Source organism: Podarcis raffonei, chromosome 16 (assembly GCF_027172205.1).
Source record: "Podarcis raffonei isolate rPodRaf1 chromosome 16, rPodRaf1.pri, whole genome shotgun sequence".
In the NCBI taxonomy this organism is placed as follows: domain Eukaryota; kingdom Metazoa; phylum Chordata; class Lepidosauria; order Squamata; family Lacertidae; genus Podarcis; species Podarcis raffonei.
The window spans coordinates 36,641,210-36,659,863 of record NC_070617.1 but is presented as its reverse complement, the minus strand read 5'-3'; the positions used below and the strand labels follow the sequence as shown (position 1 = coordinate 36,659,863).

The 18,654-nt window shown below is 45.9% G+C and overlaps 1 protein-coding gene across 3 annotated transcripts in view; it reads left to right on the top strand.

Annotated features, from left to right (window-relative positions):
• TMEM132C (transmembrane protein 132C) overlaps positions 1-18,654 on the top strand; it is a 265,766-nt gene that overhangs the window by 186,007 nt on the left and 61,105 nt on the right. For all 3 annotated transcript variants that reach the window (XM_053369923.1, XM_053369925.1, XM_053369924.1), the window contains one exon: positions 9,023-9,209. In XM_053369923.1, the coding sequence (XP_053225898.1) occupies positions 9,023-9,209 (187 nt within the window). The remainder of the gene's footprint in view (positions 1-9,022; positions 9,210-18,654) is intronic.

Here is an 18,654-nt window from a genome sequence, read left to right as displayed (position 1 = left end):
GGATTGGAGAAGTTGCGTCTGTGACACGTCTTACTAAACTGTATGTTTTGAGCACAGATCAAATGAAATTCAATGAGATCTAGAGGATTCCTTAAATGAGCTAATTGGGTGTTTCATCTTGGTAAATAACAGATATCAGATTGTGGTTTTCAAAGAAAAGAAAAGAGAAATGCAGTGAGCAAAAGATTGGTGAAGTGCTGATTTAGACTTCTTTCCTATACTATGGGGTGGTAAACCTCAAACCTAGGGACTGAATGCAGACCCCACTGCCCCGGCCTCTCTATCCAGCTGTCAGAACTTTCCCCAGGCACAACCCATCCCAGCCCTTTCACTACGCCCTCCTTTTGCATGGCTGGAATGTAGCAAACTGTAGAAAGGTAGGAAGAGTCATGTGTATTGCTTGGCCCCCTTCTGCAGCTGGACCTTCTCACATTTTCCTCCATCTCCATCCGCCACTGCTCTGCTACCTGAGGAAGGTTTGTTTATTCCCTACATTTATATGCCACCTTAATTCCAAGGAGCACAAGGTGGTATGCTTGGATGGTTCTCTTCCTCCCTGTTTTATCCTCAGAGCAACCCTGTGAGGTAAGTTAGTCTGAGAGACAGTGACTGGCCCAAGGTCACCCAGTGAGCTTCATAGCCAAGTGAGGATTTGAAACCTGGTCTCCCAGGTGCAACACTCCAGCTGCTACACCCAACTGGTTGCTCACAAAGGAATGCTTCCTTCAGCCTAGAAGACATCTGTTATCATTCCCCATGATATCTGAGTCAATATGCATAGGTTGGAGGGGGAACTCAGAACATGGGTAGAGGAGGGGATGTGTTCTTGCACTGAGTCCTTGTGCTAACAGGACAACTCATTTGGGTGAATCTAAAATCCCCAGGTGCACCCCATCTTTCAGGACAGGCCCTCAGCATTATTGACGATGCACAGATTTCAGTTGTCTTTCTTGCTACATAAAATTGCTTTACTTTTTGGATGTCCAAAGCAGAGGCAACAGTGACTCATTCAGAACTATACTCTGAATGTAGTTTTCACCTGAAAACTATACTCTTCTAAGTGAATTGTACCCTGTTTCCAGGAATGCTAAGATTGAAGTACATCTGCTTTTCTCCCAACCTCTCAGAGTTTAGAATAGTATTTCCAAGGGTAAATAAGAACACAACGGAAATTGCTTTTCTGAGAAAAAGCTGTGTTGGCAATGAAGGTGAAGATTTGGCAGGCGGGGGAGGGGAGTTCTTTCTTCTTTACAATTTCCCAGCTTTCAATTCATTTTTATTCGTGTTATTATCTCTACTTAGAAAATGAAATTGTAAGAACTATTCTCCCCCCACAGTCTACATGCATGAAAAGGGTTCATCTCTTAGCTTGAGTTCTGCTACTACTTCCTTATGAATAGGTTGTTGACTACTCTATTCAGTAGAAGGCAGCCTCCAGTGTCTTATGGTCTAACTAGCCATACTGTGGTCTTAAAGCTAGCTGGAAGGGGTGTGTAACTTGAAAGTTGGACATTCATAGATGTTCTCTAAACTGTCCGTTGCTTTGATATATATGTGGTGTGTTCCTGCCAGTTCAACAAATTGGCCAGATGTGTTGCCCGCTAATGGCAGGAGAGGAGGAATAGTTAGCAAAAGAGATTTAGGCCAGGGGTGGTTAAGCTGTGGCCCTCCAGATGTTGTGGACTCCAATTCCCATCATCCTTGACTATGGGATGGTGGGAGTTAGAACCTACTAACATCTGGAGGGCCACAGGTTCAGCATCCTTTCATTAGTCCATGAAGTAAATTCTATACTACATGTTACAGAAAGGGACCACCGTTTGGGTCAACGGGCTTACATGTCTTCTGATGTATCATCCTGCCCCAAATTGCACAGGGCAGGGGTGAGGAGCTGCTGTTGAACTATAGCTCTGATCATCCTTGACTGGAGGGATCATCCACACTGGCTGGAGAATTGAAATCCTGGAGGGTCACTTGTTCCTCGCCATTGCATTGGTCTGAAAACCAGGACCACCAGCACATCAGGCGTAGGTGTTATTTAATTGAGAGCCATGTTCACCTGACCTGACCTGCTCTGCTCTGAGGCATCACTTGAAATAAGTTTTTGCCCCTTGTCAGACTTTATCAGCAAAGCATCCACATCATCTGAGTCAGCTCCTACATTTCTCACAGACCATTTCACATTAGGATTCTATCTCTTTCATTTGTCTTCTTGAAACACTGAGGATGTTTTGCTCTTCTGTGTTTGACAGTCAGACAGAATTGTCTATGCCAGGGATTCACAAAACCAATGTCCATTTATCTGTTGTGGGTGGGGGAGAAAGCTTTCTTCAATTCATTTGTGCTGTGGACAAAAGCCATCAATTGAAACCCCGTGAAACCTTTAAAGATCAGTGAACATTTTGTGCATCTTTTCTGAACTGTAGGAGTAGTTCATACATATGTACAGGGTGAGTCTTTTAAAAGAGGCCCCATGGAACATGTGTACTCTGTATCCACAGGGCCTCTTTTAAAGGACTCACCCTGTATTTATCACTTGATGACTGCAGTGGCGACTGGTGTCCTTTGGGACTGGTGGGGATCGAAAGCAGAGACCCCCAAACAGTATGTGGTGTCTAAGCCAATGACAGGCACAGTCCATTAATGCTGTATTTGCCTCCATCCTCCTCTTTGCTGAGTTGTGCAAGGGCAACAGTGAAACTAAAGAGGAGGAAGCTGACAGCCAGGATCACCTCTGGACTGCTTGGAAGTAAGAAGGCAGGTGAGGTGAGGTGAGGTGAGGTGAGGAGAGCACAGACTAGCACTGGTGGGGCGGTTCCCCATTTGTCCCAATGAACCAGCCTCCACTGGGTGACTATAAAGCAATGCACAGGTGCATCCAAAGTTTGGAATGGGGGAGCTTGTAACAGAAACTGTAGGGCTCTCTCTGTAACTCACCAAACCCTTTATGAGCCAAGTCCATGGCTCCAGTGGAATTCAGGCCCAGCTCTGAAGTGAATTTGGGCCCAACAATGAAGAGAGTGGATCAATGGTGGAGAGGGCTGACTGTAGACAGCAGGTCTCATGTTTTAGATGCATTCCTCTGGATATTAATTTAGCTGTTTGATCGGTTAAACATTGAGGTCATATGATTGCAATCCTATGCATATTTAAAGGTAAAGGTACCCCTAACTATTAGGTCCAGTCATGGACGACTCTAGGGTTGCGGCGCTCATCTCGCTCCATAGGCAAAGGGAGCTGGCATTTGTCCGCAGACAGCTTCTGGGTCATGTGGCCAGAATGACTAAGCCGCTTCTGGCGAACCAGAGCAGTGCACGGAAACACCATTTACCTTCCCACCAGAGCGGTACCTATTTATCTACTTGCACTTGATGTCCTTTTGAACTGCTAGGTGAGCAGGAGCTAGGACCGAACAATGGGAGCTCACCCTGTCACAGGGATTCGAACCGCCGACCTTCTGATCAGCAAGCCCTAGGCTCTGTGGTTTAGACCACAGAGCCACCTGTGTCCCTATTCATGCATATTTACCAGGGTTTAAATCTCGTGGTGCCATCAGGGCAGGTGTTTGGAAGAGAGGTCCAGTGCAGAATGAACATGGGGATGATGGAAGCAAAGACAGTATAACTGCCTTGGCACATTTTGAAGTGATTGTCATCTCAATGGTCTAAGCTCCCACTTTGAGTCCTGTGCCTTGAGCTACTGAACTGCACCGCTGAATAATCCCCACTAAACTCAGTAGGGTAGATATGGAGGATCTCAGACCCAGGGGTTACATGTGGCCCTCCAAGCCTCTCCATCTGTTCACTCCCTCCCTCATCACACATCCCCCTACAGGTAACATCCTTCACCAGTCCTTGTTCTCATCCTCTTTAAGTGTTTTTGCCTGGCCTTAAACTCTGATCATGCACCTTGTCTGGATGGAGGTTAGAGAGGAGCGAGAGTTGAAACTAGCCTACTGTACAAAGGTAACATTTACATTTGGTGTTCCGTGTACTTTGTCCTCTGGCACTATCCATCGCTGCCCTGTGGCCCTTGAAAGGTTGTCCAGTAGGGAATGTGGCCCCCAGGCTGAAAAAATTTTCTTTTGATAGGGCTTGCTTCTGAGAAGACATGTACATGAATGCTCTGTAGATATCAATTTCTTTCAACAGATGGATAGATATAGATATATGTGTTTTGCCCTTGTCATCTCAAATTATTCCATCATGAGGAGGGGCAAAGATCTAGCCAAGGAACTGCAGGAGGGAGAGGGAAAATCCCACAGCAAATAGATGCAAGCATGCAGTGCCAAATGAGGTTACATCTTACAAGTGCCAAGGAGGAGGCTAACAACTAGAGACAAAGTCTTAAAATTGAGGGGAAGCAACAGGCCAGCTGCCACTGCCTCTGCCTGTCTCTGTGGGAACATAAGCTGAATGTTGCTATCTCCAAAAAAATATAATTCCCCAGCCCCCAGCCCTTCACTTAGCTTGCCTTGACTGTTAACTCTGGTTCTTACAAATTGCTTGCATCCTCTAGTCGTCACAAACTGAGTTTAGGCTAAAATGAAATTGCAGCACTTCAGCTGATTTCTCTGAAGGCAGAGTTCATTCTGGAATCTGATTTTTCTTCATCCAGGAAGCTTCTGTTGATGTCTGAAATTTGCAACCATGATTCTGTAGAGGCAGCATAGTACAATAGATAGAATGCCAAATAGCTATGAGGCAGATCTGGCAGTTATCAGGCCCAGTTTGGACATATAATGAGTTTTGGACTTCATTAGGGCAACACCAGCTGTCCTTGGGAGCTCTCCTGGGTGCTGAAGAACCTGACTCTGAATACCTGTAAACCAGGCTTTGACTACAGGAATGGGGAACCTCCATCCCAGGTGCCTAATTAGGTCCACCAGGCTTCCCCATTTGACCCTCTCAGGCCATCAAATATGATGTAAGGGGTGAGGAAGGTAAACATCAAACACATCCTAAAGGGTATTTGCAGGTATCACCAACTAGCTGATGGGTGATGTCTTCAAAGCCCTTTTCAATGTGGTGTACAAAATAGCACTTTGTGATGGGGCTTCTGAAGATCTCTGCAGGCAAAAATGTCATCTGACATCATTGTGACATCCGGTGAATGACTGCATCTAGCTGTCAGACGGGGGGAATAACAATCTGCCCTGCTGGGCTAAAAGGAGCTTCCCATCCCTGTGTTACTATCTGAAAACTGCTTCTTGATTATGGTGGTCACCAGGTCTCAGTTCTCCACAAGCCTTGCATCTCAGCCCTGCCAGAGCAAGGCATAAATAATGTCCCACCAGAAAGACATACTCAGATGGCTGTGACTTGGTTAATTTACTCTTTTTAAATAACTACTGTAATAAAACTGGCAATTAAAAACAAGAAACGGAGAGAGGGAGAACACTGAAATTACAATGCGGCTATAACTGTAACTGCCTTGTTACCATGTTACATCAGAAAAGAACACACACACGGTGTCCTAAGGCAGTGTCTTAAAGACAGATTTATAATCACATAAGCCAGGGTTGGCAATATTTTGTCCCTGAAGGCCCTATATATCAGTGGGTAGGCATTTGAAGGCCACATGACAGTAGGCCTAGCTGGTTGTGTCTGGAGCATATCACTTCACAGGTATTCCTCTCTATCAGGGGTGAAGCATGAGGAGGATATGGTACAGGCTTTGGGGGAGCACAATCTCAGGAGGCTGCAGTAAAATTTGTTCAGGGGAGAATTTGGTAATTTGCAGATCTGTGTACAACTGCCCTCTCCATATTATCTGTGCTATTAATGGGCAGAAATTGGGGTGATCTTTCCACTTAATATTTCCAGGAGGAGGTAACATTCACCAGAGGTTTCTCTGCGGTAGAGCTCACCATTCACCGTGGCAATGTGACAGCTCCTTCCTTCCTTTTTATAAATCAGCCCTTCATCATACTAGAGTGGGTTACAATGAAATACCAATATAATACAAAATAGAGCAGCACCAGTGGTGTTAACCAGTTTCCATAAGAGCATTGATAGTCTGGCTCCCATTCTGCATTTCCCACAATGTACTGGGACTTGCATCATTCCAGGACACTGTGAGTAGGAAATTGTAGACACCAGAAAAAGAAAGAAATGAATGGTTGAATGGTCTTCTTGGAGTGGAAGATGTATTCTGTGAAATTTCAACCCAGCTGTGAAGTTCAAAACCTTAATTAAACATACCTGGGAAAGGTACCTCTCCTTCTCCCACCCTCCAACCACATGATTGTGCAAGTCCTCCAAATCAGTTCAGGGTCCAGATCCAAGTCAGGTTAGCTCCTGATCATCCTGGGCTGTCTAGGGGCCCAAATCTGATCACAATAGAGCATGCACAACCCTGATTTAAAGCATACGTCTTTTGTGGGGGTTTCTTCTTCTTCTTAATTGCAGCTTAATGCCAGAATGTGCTAGAACAGACCTAAGAATTGAGCATATGTGAAAGAGACACAAAATATAAGGAGATTTGCCACTGCTGGATGATCCAAAGTGAATCCAGGCCCCAGTTTGATAATTGCTACCCGCTTTTAAGAAACTGAAACTTTGGAGAGAAAAAATAGATACCTTCCCTGAGAATTCCTGAAGAGGTGTCTAACTTAACTATAGCCTCTCTCTGAAGCTTTAAAGCCCTTAAACTGTTGCTATCACCTGTGGAGGAAAATGCTGTTTTGCTTTCAGTGTCTGCGGAGAGAGACTTCCACATCGGATGAATACTAAGCAGAAATCTGACTTTTCAAAAGAACAAAGATATGGGAAGGGGGAAGGAGGGAGAGAACCTGAATTTGAAAGGGGATTTATTTCTAGAGCAATCCGCTTAGGTGTTTTATTGCGTACACGCAGTGGCGTAGCGTGGGTTGTCAGCACCCGGGGCAAGGCAAGTAATTTGCGCCCCCTAACCCGTGGATTTTAGCACTCAAGTGCGAGCGCGCCCCCCCCATATGTTGCGGCCGGTGCGGCCGGCCCCCCCTGCACCCCCCACGCTACGCCACTGGGGCTGGGGGCGAGCAAAGGAGCCAAGGACCCCCCCAAAGGCTCAGCAGGAATTTATTAAATTTATTATTTGCGGAGCCCCCGTGGGCCGAGGCAGCCAAAGCCCCCTCCCCTCGGGCGCCTCCCCGCCCCCTCCTCTCCTTGGGCTGTAGGTGGAGCCCGCGCTCCGAGGCGCTCCAGATCCGGGCTTGGCCAGCGCCTCTCCTCCTCCCGGCCGGGTCCGGGGGCTTCCAGCCGTGCTCCGTCCTCACACACCCCCCCCCCGCGGCTGAGACTTGCGCTGAGAGCCGGAGCCAGCGGCGCCCCCTTCCGCCGGGAGACCCTCGCCTGCCCGCCGGCTTCGTCTCAGAGGGTTTTGGGGAGGGCAGGGTGCGTCAAGGCCCCTCGGAGCTCTCCTCCCTTCCAGTCGGCAGAAGCAGCCGCCGCCTGTGGCTGGGCCGAGGGGATGGCGGCGGCGGTGGCGTCGGGGTGCGGAGGCTGCCCGTGCCCGGCGGCGGTGGCGGCGCTGCTGCAGCGGCTGCTCCTCCTGCGAGCAGTGAGTGGAGCGCAGCCGCAGCGGTGGCGGGGGGCGCACGCGCTAGGGCGCAAGGCTGGCGGTGGCGGCGGGGAGCCCGGCGGAGGAAGGAACTTGTCCCTTCCCTCTGGACTCGCGCCCCCCCAGATGTTGCGCCCGGTGCGGCCGGCACCCCTGGCACCCCCCACGCTACGCCTCTGCGTACACGCTAAAGAGTTTAGAAGAAACAGTTAACTCAAATTAAAAACAAAATGAAAGGAGACGAAGAAAGGGAGGCAAAGCAAACCATTAGCTAAGGCAATGATAACTGAAGGCAAGTGAATTGCAAGCGGCCCTTTTCATCTGCTGGGAGTATTGCAAGAGCTATGGAACCACAGGAAGGAGACGCAAAATAATGGTGTTCCATAGTTTTGGGGTGGGGATGCTTCACTTTGTACCTGAGGTAGTGTGTGTGTTGCTCTAGGACCCAAAAATAAGCAGGATGGTGTACTGGTGTCTGGAGATCAAGGGTCCATTAAAGGTACAGAAAAACAAAAAGCAAAACAAAAATATATGTTGGCAAGTCTAGTCCTGACTATATTCCTACTTTGGCCACAGTGGGGAGCTTGGTGCAGCATCTCAGAACTGAGGTGAAATGGGCTGGTCGGCTTTGGGGGAAGACACTTTTCACTGATTCCAATTAAATTCTACTCAGAGTAGACCTATTTGAATTATTTGTTTGCTATTATACATAACATGCAACCATTTTACTTCTTTATCGTATGACATTTGGGTTTGTTAACATTTTACGATGATTTGTATTCCTACATATAGTTAAGGTGATTTGATTAACTTTCTCTGAGTTTTAATTTTATATCTAATACATTTATTAATTTAATGCAAATTAATAGGGAGGGAGAGTTGGTGCTTGCAAAAAGAAGGAAGTTAAGGGGGTATGCTACCCACCACCAAGAACTTGCCATGTCATTTTGCTACTCTTTTATCATAGACATGGCCCCTGTTTTCAATCCCAGCCCCTGTGAATTCCAATCAAATGTTCAAATAATTAAAGCAGAGGGTGTGGAATCACAGGCTCTGCCATCGAATGAGGCTGTCTAAGTTTCTCTATCTGACCCTCAGGACTCTCTTCAGGCTACAGGCCCTCCCCAGACATACTTTCTCTTTGGTTCTGTTTTGAGAGCTTTTGATTGGCTAGAATGTGTCCTTCAACTCTGATCATGTCTCTTGCTTGTCTGGATGGAGAATAAAGAGTAGTATTTGAGTGTGTGCCGAAGCTATTCTACTGTCCAAAGGTCAGATTTGCATGTGTTGCTCCACCCACTTTCATCTCTGGTCCTGCGAGGGTGCATGGAAGGAAATGTGGCCCTTAGGCTGAAAAATGTTCCTCATTCCTGATGTGAACTTTCACCTTGGCCAAACAATGTTTCCCAATCTATTTAATTGAATGCCTTTTCTGCTTTTCTTCTCTCAACCCCACCCCCCACCCCTGTCATTATTCCAGAAATAATAACAATATGTTCAGCGAGGTGGTGCGGCTAAACTTTGAAATAGCCAGCTTCAGCAGTCTTTCCGGAACACAGCCAATCACCTGGCAGGTGGAATATCCTCGAAAGGGGACAACAGACCCAGCCCTCTCTGAAATCTTCATTTGCCAGAAGGATCTCGTCGGGATTGTTCCATTGGCGATGGTAAGAGAGTTCACGTAGACAGACGTAGTCCTTTTCAAAATTTACTTTTATTGCCATTTATTAATTCTGAGGCTTCTTTCATGGTGAGCACTGCAACGTAATAATTTATTTTATTCTGCCTATCTCGTAAGCAGCTCAGGTTACACGGCTCCCCACTACCACCATGTTATCCTGACAATAAATAAGGTTTTAAAAAGAAACGTTTGAGAAAAAGAGGATTAAGATATTGTGGCTTTCTCTCTGATTTCTCCCCCAGTCAGAATCCAGTCTGCATTTTATGGTATGTCTATGACAGGGATGGAGAACTTGTTCTGAAGAAAAGGCAAAGTTTCCCACCTCCTCCCTTCCCTTCCCTTCCCTTCCCTCCCCTCCCCTCCCCTCCCCTAACTCTACCTGTTGCACTGCTTTTCAGATAAAGCCCCATGCCCAGCCATGCTCTCTCCTGCTTGCTCCTTCAGTGAGTGAGGAAGAGGACTGATGGGCTGTCTAAGCTGCTTGCTCTCTCCTGAAGAGGCCCACAGGGACACGGGGTGGGTGCCAGGAGCTCTTGCAAGACTCCTGTCTCCCACTCGGTGGCCAGGAGGCAGCAGCTCTGAGGCACCTTTGGCTTTGCGGAGCCCAAACTTTTCCCAGCCCATGCCAGTCCTTCCCTGGGGCTTCCCTCCTGGCATGTGTCCTTGGACGAGACATGCACCCAGCAGCAGGAACATGGAAAGGAGAGCCGGCGGCATGCCCAGAACCCACCAGTACCCACCTCACATGAGCCCCTCACGCTGCACAGCCAATGAGAGGTGGCCAGGGAAGGGATGTGCTTTGTGTGTCTACCTGGTCTCCAGCACCATCCTACTATGTCTGCTGCAGCTGGGCCTACAGCACTCCTGGGACACTAACGAGCCCACCAGAGAGCACAAGCTACTGCTCCTACTGGGAGCTTGCAGAGCTGAAAGGGTGAACAAGAGAACCAGCAGGTGGCAGGTGACCCATCTGAAGAGCGGTTACTGCAGGGGTGCAGCAGAGTCCATCTGTTGCCTCCAGGGGGCACCCCATACAATGCCCACAAGATTAAGGAGTGCAATGCTTGCCTTGCCCTGGGTGCTGGCAATCCATGCTAGGCCACTGCATCTGCTCATGTGTCAGTGCACTGGGAAGACATTGCAAGTACTACATAGCCGTTCAGCTCTGACTACACAGTGACATCACTGGGGGTAAGCAAAGTCAGGTGAGAGCAAGTGATGACGTTGTGAACAAACAGGCAAAACAGAAAATTCTAGGCAGCAGCAGGGAGTGGTTGAAAAAGAAGTCAGGGTGATTTTGATGGAAGGAAAAGTTTGTGGAGTAACTGCGAATAGTTTTGACTCGGCCCCAGTTAGATTACAGAAAGAAAAGCAGTTCAGACTACTTGGTGTTAATGGGCAGCTCAGGGACCTTCTCCTGGTGAAAGTCAATTGCGATTTATAGTACTTCGTCCCAAAAAAGAGAGGAGGGGATAAAAATCAGACAGCAGCCTGTACGAGAACACCAGCATAAATGTGCTTTGAAACACCTTCTTAGTGCTGAGTGCATCTGTTTCTGTGCCATGCCTGGTGATAAGGCATGGCGGGAGCTCTAATGTGTCGTACTGATAAAATCCAGGTGTATAATGTGTCAGTGGTTTAAAAAAAAAAATGCCTTTGCTAGCAGGATATGACTAGATAAAGGGAAGCTCCCTGCTTTCTCTTTAGCTTTGCAGTTCCAGCCGGGCTCTTTTAAAAAATTTCTTCTTCATTTGAACGTTAATCTCCTGCCGAGCTGATTACCTGGCAATATCCTTGTTCGGAATCACAGAGAGAGTGAGACAGAGGGAGAAAGATAGAGTCAAAGGGAAAGTTTGATGCAGCCATCTGCTAAGAAGTCAGAATTGCTCTGTGCATTCAGGCAAGCTAAGTGCTGCCAACTCTATATTAAAAAATTTAGGTCCCCTGTGTTATGTACCAAGTTTTACCCTCAAAGTTAGATTTTGGAAATTTAGAACAGAGTGGGGCCTGTGGAAGACCTGCTGATGCAGTAGAATGAAATAGTGGAACTCTGAGTACAGGTGGGCGGTCAATTTGCTTTCTCTCAGTTTCTCATTTTCCCACTCAGATCCCTACATTTCCGTAGCAATTTCTGATTTATTTATTTTAAGTCTTCATGTAAATTCATGAGTATCTTAGTGTGAAAGCATTTTTATGAATAATTTTTACCAATATATGCATTATTATGTACACGTTTCCCTAATATATGCATTATTCTACAAATCATTGGGTTAAAGAACTGCATGGCAAAATTAGGAGAAGTGTGAGTTTTGAAGATTAGTATATTGCTTTGAGAAGAGAAGAGTGAATTGGGTCGATTTTCATTAAGGTGAATGGGCGGCACCACTACAGACTGCATCTCGGTTTGGGTGGGGACACTCTTTTTGACTGCCTGAATGTGGCCCTCCAAGCCTCTCTCTCTGGCCCTTGGAACTCTCCCTAGGCCACACCCCTCTCTAGCCTTTCATTGCAACCTGAGCACTTTTGCCAGGCTGGAATGTATCCTTGAACGCCTCCTGCTTGCCTGGATGGAGGATGGAGAAGGTTGTGTGAGTGTGTGTAAAAACTAGCCTACTGCCCACTTTTGCCTCTGGCCTCACTCATCACTGGCATGTGCCCCTCAAAACATTGCCCAGAAGGTCCAGTATATCTGAAGGAGCATCTCCACCCCCATCGTTCTGCCCGGACACTGAGGTCCAGTGCCGAGGGCCTTCTGGCAGTTCCCTCATTGTGAGAAGCCAAGTTACAGGGAACCAGGCAGAGGGCCTTCTCAGTAGTGGCACCCACCCTGTGGAATGCCCTCCCATCAGATGTCAAAGAGAAGAACAACTACCAGACTTTTAGAAGACAGCTGAAGGCAGCTCTCTTTAGGGAAGCTTTTAATGTTTAACAGACTACTGTATTTTAATACTTTGTTGGAAGCTGACCAGAGTGGCTGGGGAAACCCAGCCAGTTGGGAGGGGTATAAATAATAATAATAATAATAATATTATTATTATTATTATTATTATTATTATTATTATTATTATTATTATTATGTGTGTGGCCCTCAGGCTGGAAACTGATCACACCTCACTGATGTAAGCTGTTTTGCAGCAGCGTGGAGCAGTAGCAGCTCTCAGCAGTCCTGAAAATCCCTCCCCTTTTCATCCTCCAACTTCCCAGTCCTGTTTCTGTTGCAGACTGGCTCAGACATCTCAGCTGTCACAGTTGTTCCTTGCATCCTGGGGAGAAAGGCTCCCTCGCCTTATCCTCCTTCCTTCTGATCTGGCAGGCAAAGGCAGCAACTGTGGGCACATATGGTGGCTGCGGCACTTGGCAGCCGCCGGATCGAAAAGCATTGCTCCGTGATGTCGCTCACAAGCAAGCAGCATCTGTGGTGAGAACAGCCTGGCTCATCTCGATTCTGGCCAGTTCTGAAGTTTCTCCAGCATCTACTGCTCATGCTGCTACAGCAGCTGTAAAGTTGCCTGTGGGGGCTCTGTTGACTGGGCTGGCTTATGTTATCACTGTCTTTTCCGCTACATACTGAGGCTTAAGTATCATTTTTACCTCTTGGTCGTGAAGCTGTGGCTTAGAAGAAATGCTGCAAAAATCCTCCTGGAGGACAGTCAAGACAAGCTCATGGCTCCATGGAAAGAACACAGACCGTTTGCTGGAGTTTCAGTATGAAATACAAAAGACAAAACCATATATACGTAATAAGCACTTTTTAAAAAAGACTGCTTGTCAACTCCTCCTCATCAGTGTCTGAGCTTCAGCGATGTCACAGAATGTGCACAATTATTCCAACTTCTAGGAAGAGAGCAGGCAGTTGTGAAAATAAGACAATGTCTATGGGTTGCGAAAGATTTTGTGGTTGGAGAGGAAAGGAGAGAGTATAGCTGAGTGGGCAAGCAGAGTGGTGGAGTCCATGTTTTGCATGTAGAAGGTTCTACATTCAATCCCTGGTGACTCCAGCTGAAAGGACCCTAGGGAGGAGGATTGCCAGAGATTTTGGAGACCACAGAAGGCTAGCCCAGTCCAGGAAAAGACTGTCTCTTCCCTCTCTCCTACCCATGCCTCGTGTTGTGTTGTGACAACCTAGCAACAGAGGGATGCATCACTTTGATGGTTCTGAAGACCCTTTCTCAAAGTATTTGTGAAAGGGCTGAGCAGTTTCATAACCTGGGCATGGAGCGTCTGTTTTTCTTTTGGATCACTTGCTGTGCAGAGTGAGACCTTCCTCATACAATTTTCTAGTAGCATTGTGGAAAGGGCCACATTCCATGGCATTACAGAGTCTGAGGACCAAGATGCTGCTGACAGACATGCATGTGAGATCCATCCAAGGATGCTCAGACCCAATGGGAAGGCAACCGTCCAAACTATCCTTGCCCCCTCCAACCCGCTTCCAGTAAGTGGCTTTTTTATTGCATTTATACCTCATCCTTCGTGGGACGCGGGTGGTGCTGTGGGTAAAAGCCTCAGCGCCTAGGGCTTGCCGATCGAAAGGTCGGCGGTTCGAATCCCCACGGCGGGGTGCGCTCCCGTTGCTAGGTCCCAGCGCCTGCCAACCTAGCAGTTCGAAAGCACCCCCAGGTGCAAGTAGATAAATAGGGACCGCTTACTGGCGGGAAGGTAAATGGCGTTTCCGTGTGCTGCGCTGGCTCGCCAGATGCAGCTTTGTCACGCTGGCCACGTGACCCGGAAGTGTCTCCGGACAGCACTGGCCCCTGGCCTCTTAAGTGAGATGGGCGCACAACCCCAGAGTCTGTCAAGACTGGCCCGTATGGGCAGGGGTACCTTTACCTTTACCTTTACCTCATCCTTCCAGACCATCCAAGGTCTCTTTCTATATATGTATATCACACTCTTTCTCTCTCACACACACATTTTGGCTTCATAACCACCCTGTGAGGTAGGCTCACAGTAACTGGTCCAAGATCACCCAGTGAGCTTCATGCCTGAAGCAGGGATTTCAGCCTGGCTGTCTCCATTCCTAGTCTGACATACTATCCACTGCATTAGACAAAATTTCAAGTAGTGAGACTGCCACTGAGGTTTGTACACTTGTACAGCCTTCCCCAATCCCTGAAGCCGTCGCTGAACTCCAATGCCCATCATCCCTGACCATTGACCCTGCTGGCTGGGGCTGATGAGAGTTGGAGCCCCAACAACATCTAGAGCAGTGCTCTTCAACATTCGATCCCCAAGTGATGCTGGATTACAACTCCCGGACCACCGGGATTAAATTTACGGCATGTAATGCCTTAAGAGAGAATATTATGAAAATGATATATAGGTGGTACATGACCCCAGTCAAGCTTGCAAAAATCTATCATTTGCCCGATAATAAGTGTTGGAAATGTAAGGAAAATGAAGGTACATTCTTTCACCTTTGGTGGACATGCCCCAGGATTAAGGCTTTCTGGGAAATGATATATAATGAATTGAAAAAGGTATTTAAATATACCTTCTTGAAGAAACCAGAGGCCTTTCTCTTGGGTATGGCCGGCCAAGTGGTGCCAAAGAAGGACAGAACTTTTTTCATGTATGCTACAACAGCAGCAAGAATACTCATCGCAAAGTATTAGAAGACGCAAGATCTACCCACTCTGGAAGAATGGCAGATGAAAATGATTGACTGTATGGGATTGGCAGAAATGACGAGCAGAATTCGTGACCAGGGAGAAGAGTCGGCAGAAGAAGATTGGAAAAAATTTAAGGACTATTTACAGAAATATTGCAAAATTAAGGAAAGTTAAATGGTGTTGGATTGAAATTGAGTGGTTTCTAGCTGTAATGATATAAAGGAACATAGATGGGAAAAAAGGGTCTGGAAAATAAGGTAATATTATAAGCTGTAATGCTTTAAGTGAAGGATTTGCTGAACAAATAATTTTAATTGGAATACAAGGAGGAGAAGTATGAGGAGGTCTGAGAAATTTGTTATTGAAAAGTATGTCTTATGAACTATATGTCTTTTTTAATCTTTTTGTTTGCTTTGTTTTTGTTTGTTTGTTTGTTTAAAAAAATTGGAAAATTTAATAAATATCTTTAAAAAAAAACTGGATTACAACTCCCATCAGCCATGACCATTCTCCGTGTTGGCTGGGGCTGGTGGGAGTTTAAGTCAAGCAACATCTGAAAAACCAAGATTGAAGAACCCAGCTCTAGAGTGAAGTTTGGGGAAGGCTTCACTAATACATGGCAATTACATCATCACCATTGAAGAACGGCAAGTGACCCAGTCAGGACGGTGGGTCATTTTCCTGTGCTTACAGAGGAAGTCCTGGATACTGATTGACTGATTGATTGATTGACTTCACTTATATCTCACCTTTCCTTCCAACTGAGCCCAGGGCAGCAAAAACGCAAGCAATAAAACAATAAAAACTTATTTAAAAGATAGCTCATCCAGTAGAGCAGTCAGTAGACTCTTAATCTTGGGGTCACGGGTTTGAGCCCTATGTTGGATGAAAGATTCCTGCAGTGCAGGGCATTGGACTAGATGACCCTCGTGGTCCCTTCCAACTCTACACTTCTATGATTCTATCTTAAGAACAATTCAACTGCAGATGCAGACAGGGAAAGATCTCTGATCAGAAGGCTTGTTGAAAGAGGAAGGTCTTCAGCTGCCAACAAGACAACAGAGATGGAGCCTGTCTAATACTTAATGGGAGGGAATTCCAAAAAGTGGGTGCCACCACACAGAAGACAAGAACCCAGCTCACCTGACATCCTTTCCTCTTCACTTCTGATTCCCTCCTCCCATTCTTCCTTCCCACAGTAATTTCTGATGCTGAGCTGTTGAGAGTCACGGCAAGGAAATATCCATAATGACATAATGACCAAACATCCTTGGTGATGAGAATTTGTCTAGATAATGAATTGTAAACCAAAGAGCCGAGCAAGGCAAAACATGTGTCGGATAACAAAGTGAAAGTGAAAAGCTTTTGAGGGTTCTTTCTTTTCCTTCTTAAAAAAATAATATTTATTTGTTAAATCCTTGGAGGTAACTCATTATGTTGCTGAGGCTTAAAAAATTCCCAGTGAATTTATCATCCTGCCCTCGGTCATTACCTTCCATTATGATAAAGCGTTCTTTCTCATTAGTGCATTTATTTATTTATTTATTTATTTATTTATTTATTGTTTCTGCTGTCATCATACAAACTCCTTAAGGACCTCATTAATTACTGCTTGGCAGAATCAAGGTGCTTCTCAGCAGCCTACTGCTTGATTGCTTCCTGGAACACTCAGCAATAAATGTTTAAGGCTTTTGAAACAGCATCAAAAGGTAGCATTTGGACTTCTGGCTCTCCAAAAACAAACACCTTGTAAGAAGAATAACTGGATAGTACTTCAAGGGACCCCAGCAACTTTCTCACCTGCACCTTCCTTTTTGGAATATTGGAATATTCTCTGAATATTCACTGAATATTCCCAGAATCTGATATTTGGTGATAGTCAGTTACACTGTTTGGTCACTGGTGTACAATGGTGTGTGTTTTTTAGTTTTTGTGTGTTGGACAGTATTTGCTGGTTCCTGTTCAGTAGCATTTATTATCTGGATTGTTGTTGTTGTTCATTGGTGTGTAGTGTTATTTAAATTATGACTGTTTCTTGATGCACAAAGGTATTTAGTATCAGACAGGTTTTGTTTGCAGTGATATTAGTACATGCAGGTCCTGCTCTCCGCCAGCTCACTATGCAAAAATTCACTCATCTGCATGTAAAGAATTATGCCCAAACCTCAGTATAAACACAGCATATTCAGTTATCCGAACATCAATACTTCCTTATTTCCTTGTTTCTGCTTTACTGGTTGGCAAATCAGGAATCAGGAGAGATTAGACAAATAATCCCGCCCCCCACTTTGTCTCTGTCTTGCTGGTTGGCTGCTCCCATTTCAGAAAAAAACATTGAAAATGCAGGGGGAGAGATTGAAAAAATGCCAGATTAGAAATATTTCCATTGGAAATAATGAGGGGGAGGGGAGCTTCCTCTCCAACATCCCCCTGACATCCCAGTTGCCATCCGTCTGTTTCGAGAGTGACCTCCCCATCCCAGTAAGCCTGTGAAATCCAGAGTCTAAAATTGCTAAACTGTCCCACTGAGATCTTTGAAATGCACTTAAAAAATTAAGATGGCAATATTTGGAATATCTTTCATGAGAGCTGCTGAAGCTTGAATTGGAACCCATGGACCTGTGAGGTTCTGCCCACGTGAAGAGCATTCATGAGCAGAAAAGGACTTTTGCCACATCAGCTGGTCATGGGTTTTGCTTGACCTAGAAGGCCTTCAAAGGCTTCCTGGTCAGATTGTGACTTGGCCTGGACAATGTCCATGCTGTATTTTTTTTACTTCTGTCTCCTCTTCTTTCTCTGTTGACTGGGCAGCTTCCTACAGCTCTGAAAAGGGTTTGCTTTTCATAGGAACCTTCACTTTAACTTGCTGAGAACTCTTCATTGATCTGCTCCCCTGCATGTCATAGTCTCCATTTTAGATGGTAGATTTTAGCATTTTGATGGCTGTCATGATGGATTTAAAAGAAAATAGGTAGGACCGTTTGAGGTTGGCACTGAAATGTCAAGTCCTTGTGAGATTCCAGTGTCAATGTCAATGTCTGCCTCACCAGAGAGATTCTGATGTTAGATTCTAATTCTTTAAAAAGTTTGGTTAATTTTGCATATCAGTGAATTCCAAATCAGCACTGGTTGTCATGTTGGTCACGGACCACAACAGACATGGTCTAGGCTAAAAAGCATGTGTTTTATGAGACTAATTTAGATTGCTCTGGGAATGTGCTGGCACTCCTCCAGATGTTGGACCATCATCTTATTATGCCTGAGCATTGGCCATGCTGGAGCTAGAGCTGATGGGAGTCCAACAACATCTGGAAGGTTCTGCATCCCCGATACAGGGCGAGCCCTTGAAAATCCATGCCACCTCTTTTCAGTAACATTGCAAAAGGCATTAACAACTGAAACCCACTGCTTATTGTGAGTGCTGTCACGCTACAATTGTCAGCGTCTGTAATGGCACGCTGGAGAGAACGGAAACTTTAGCAAATGAAATGGAAAGGAGAGGATTGGCAGCATTAATTTTAATCTGGACTCCTCAAGTCTGAGTTCTCCCCTGCTTCCCCTCCCTGCTTTATCAGCCTGATTGTCCCTTTTGCAGGATTTGTTACCTCCCCAAACAATAATAAATGCTCTTGCATTGCAATTTATTACACTCGTAAGCCTTCTGAAATCCCCTATTAGTGAAAAATGGTTACCCTGCAGTTTGTACGAGCTGATGTCTATCGAATACCAAGTATCAGTATTGGCATTTTGAGGGATGCTGTCCTCCGTCTTCCGAGGAGGCTGTAACAAAATGAGGATTCACTGTGTTTTGTGGGAACT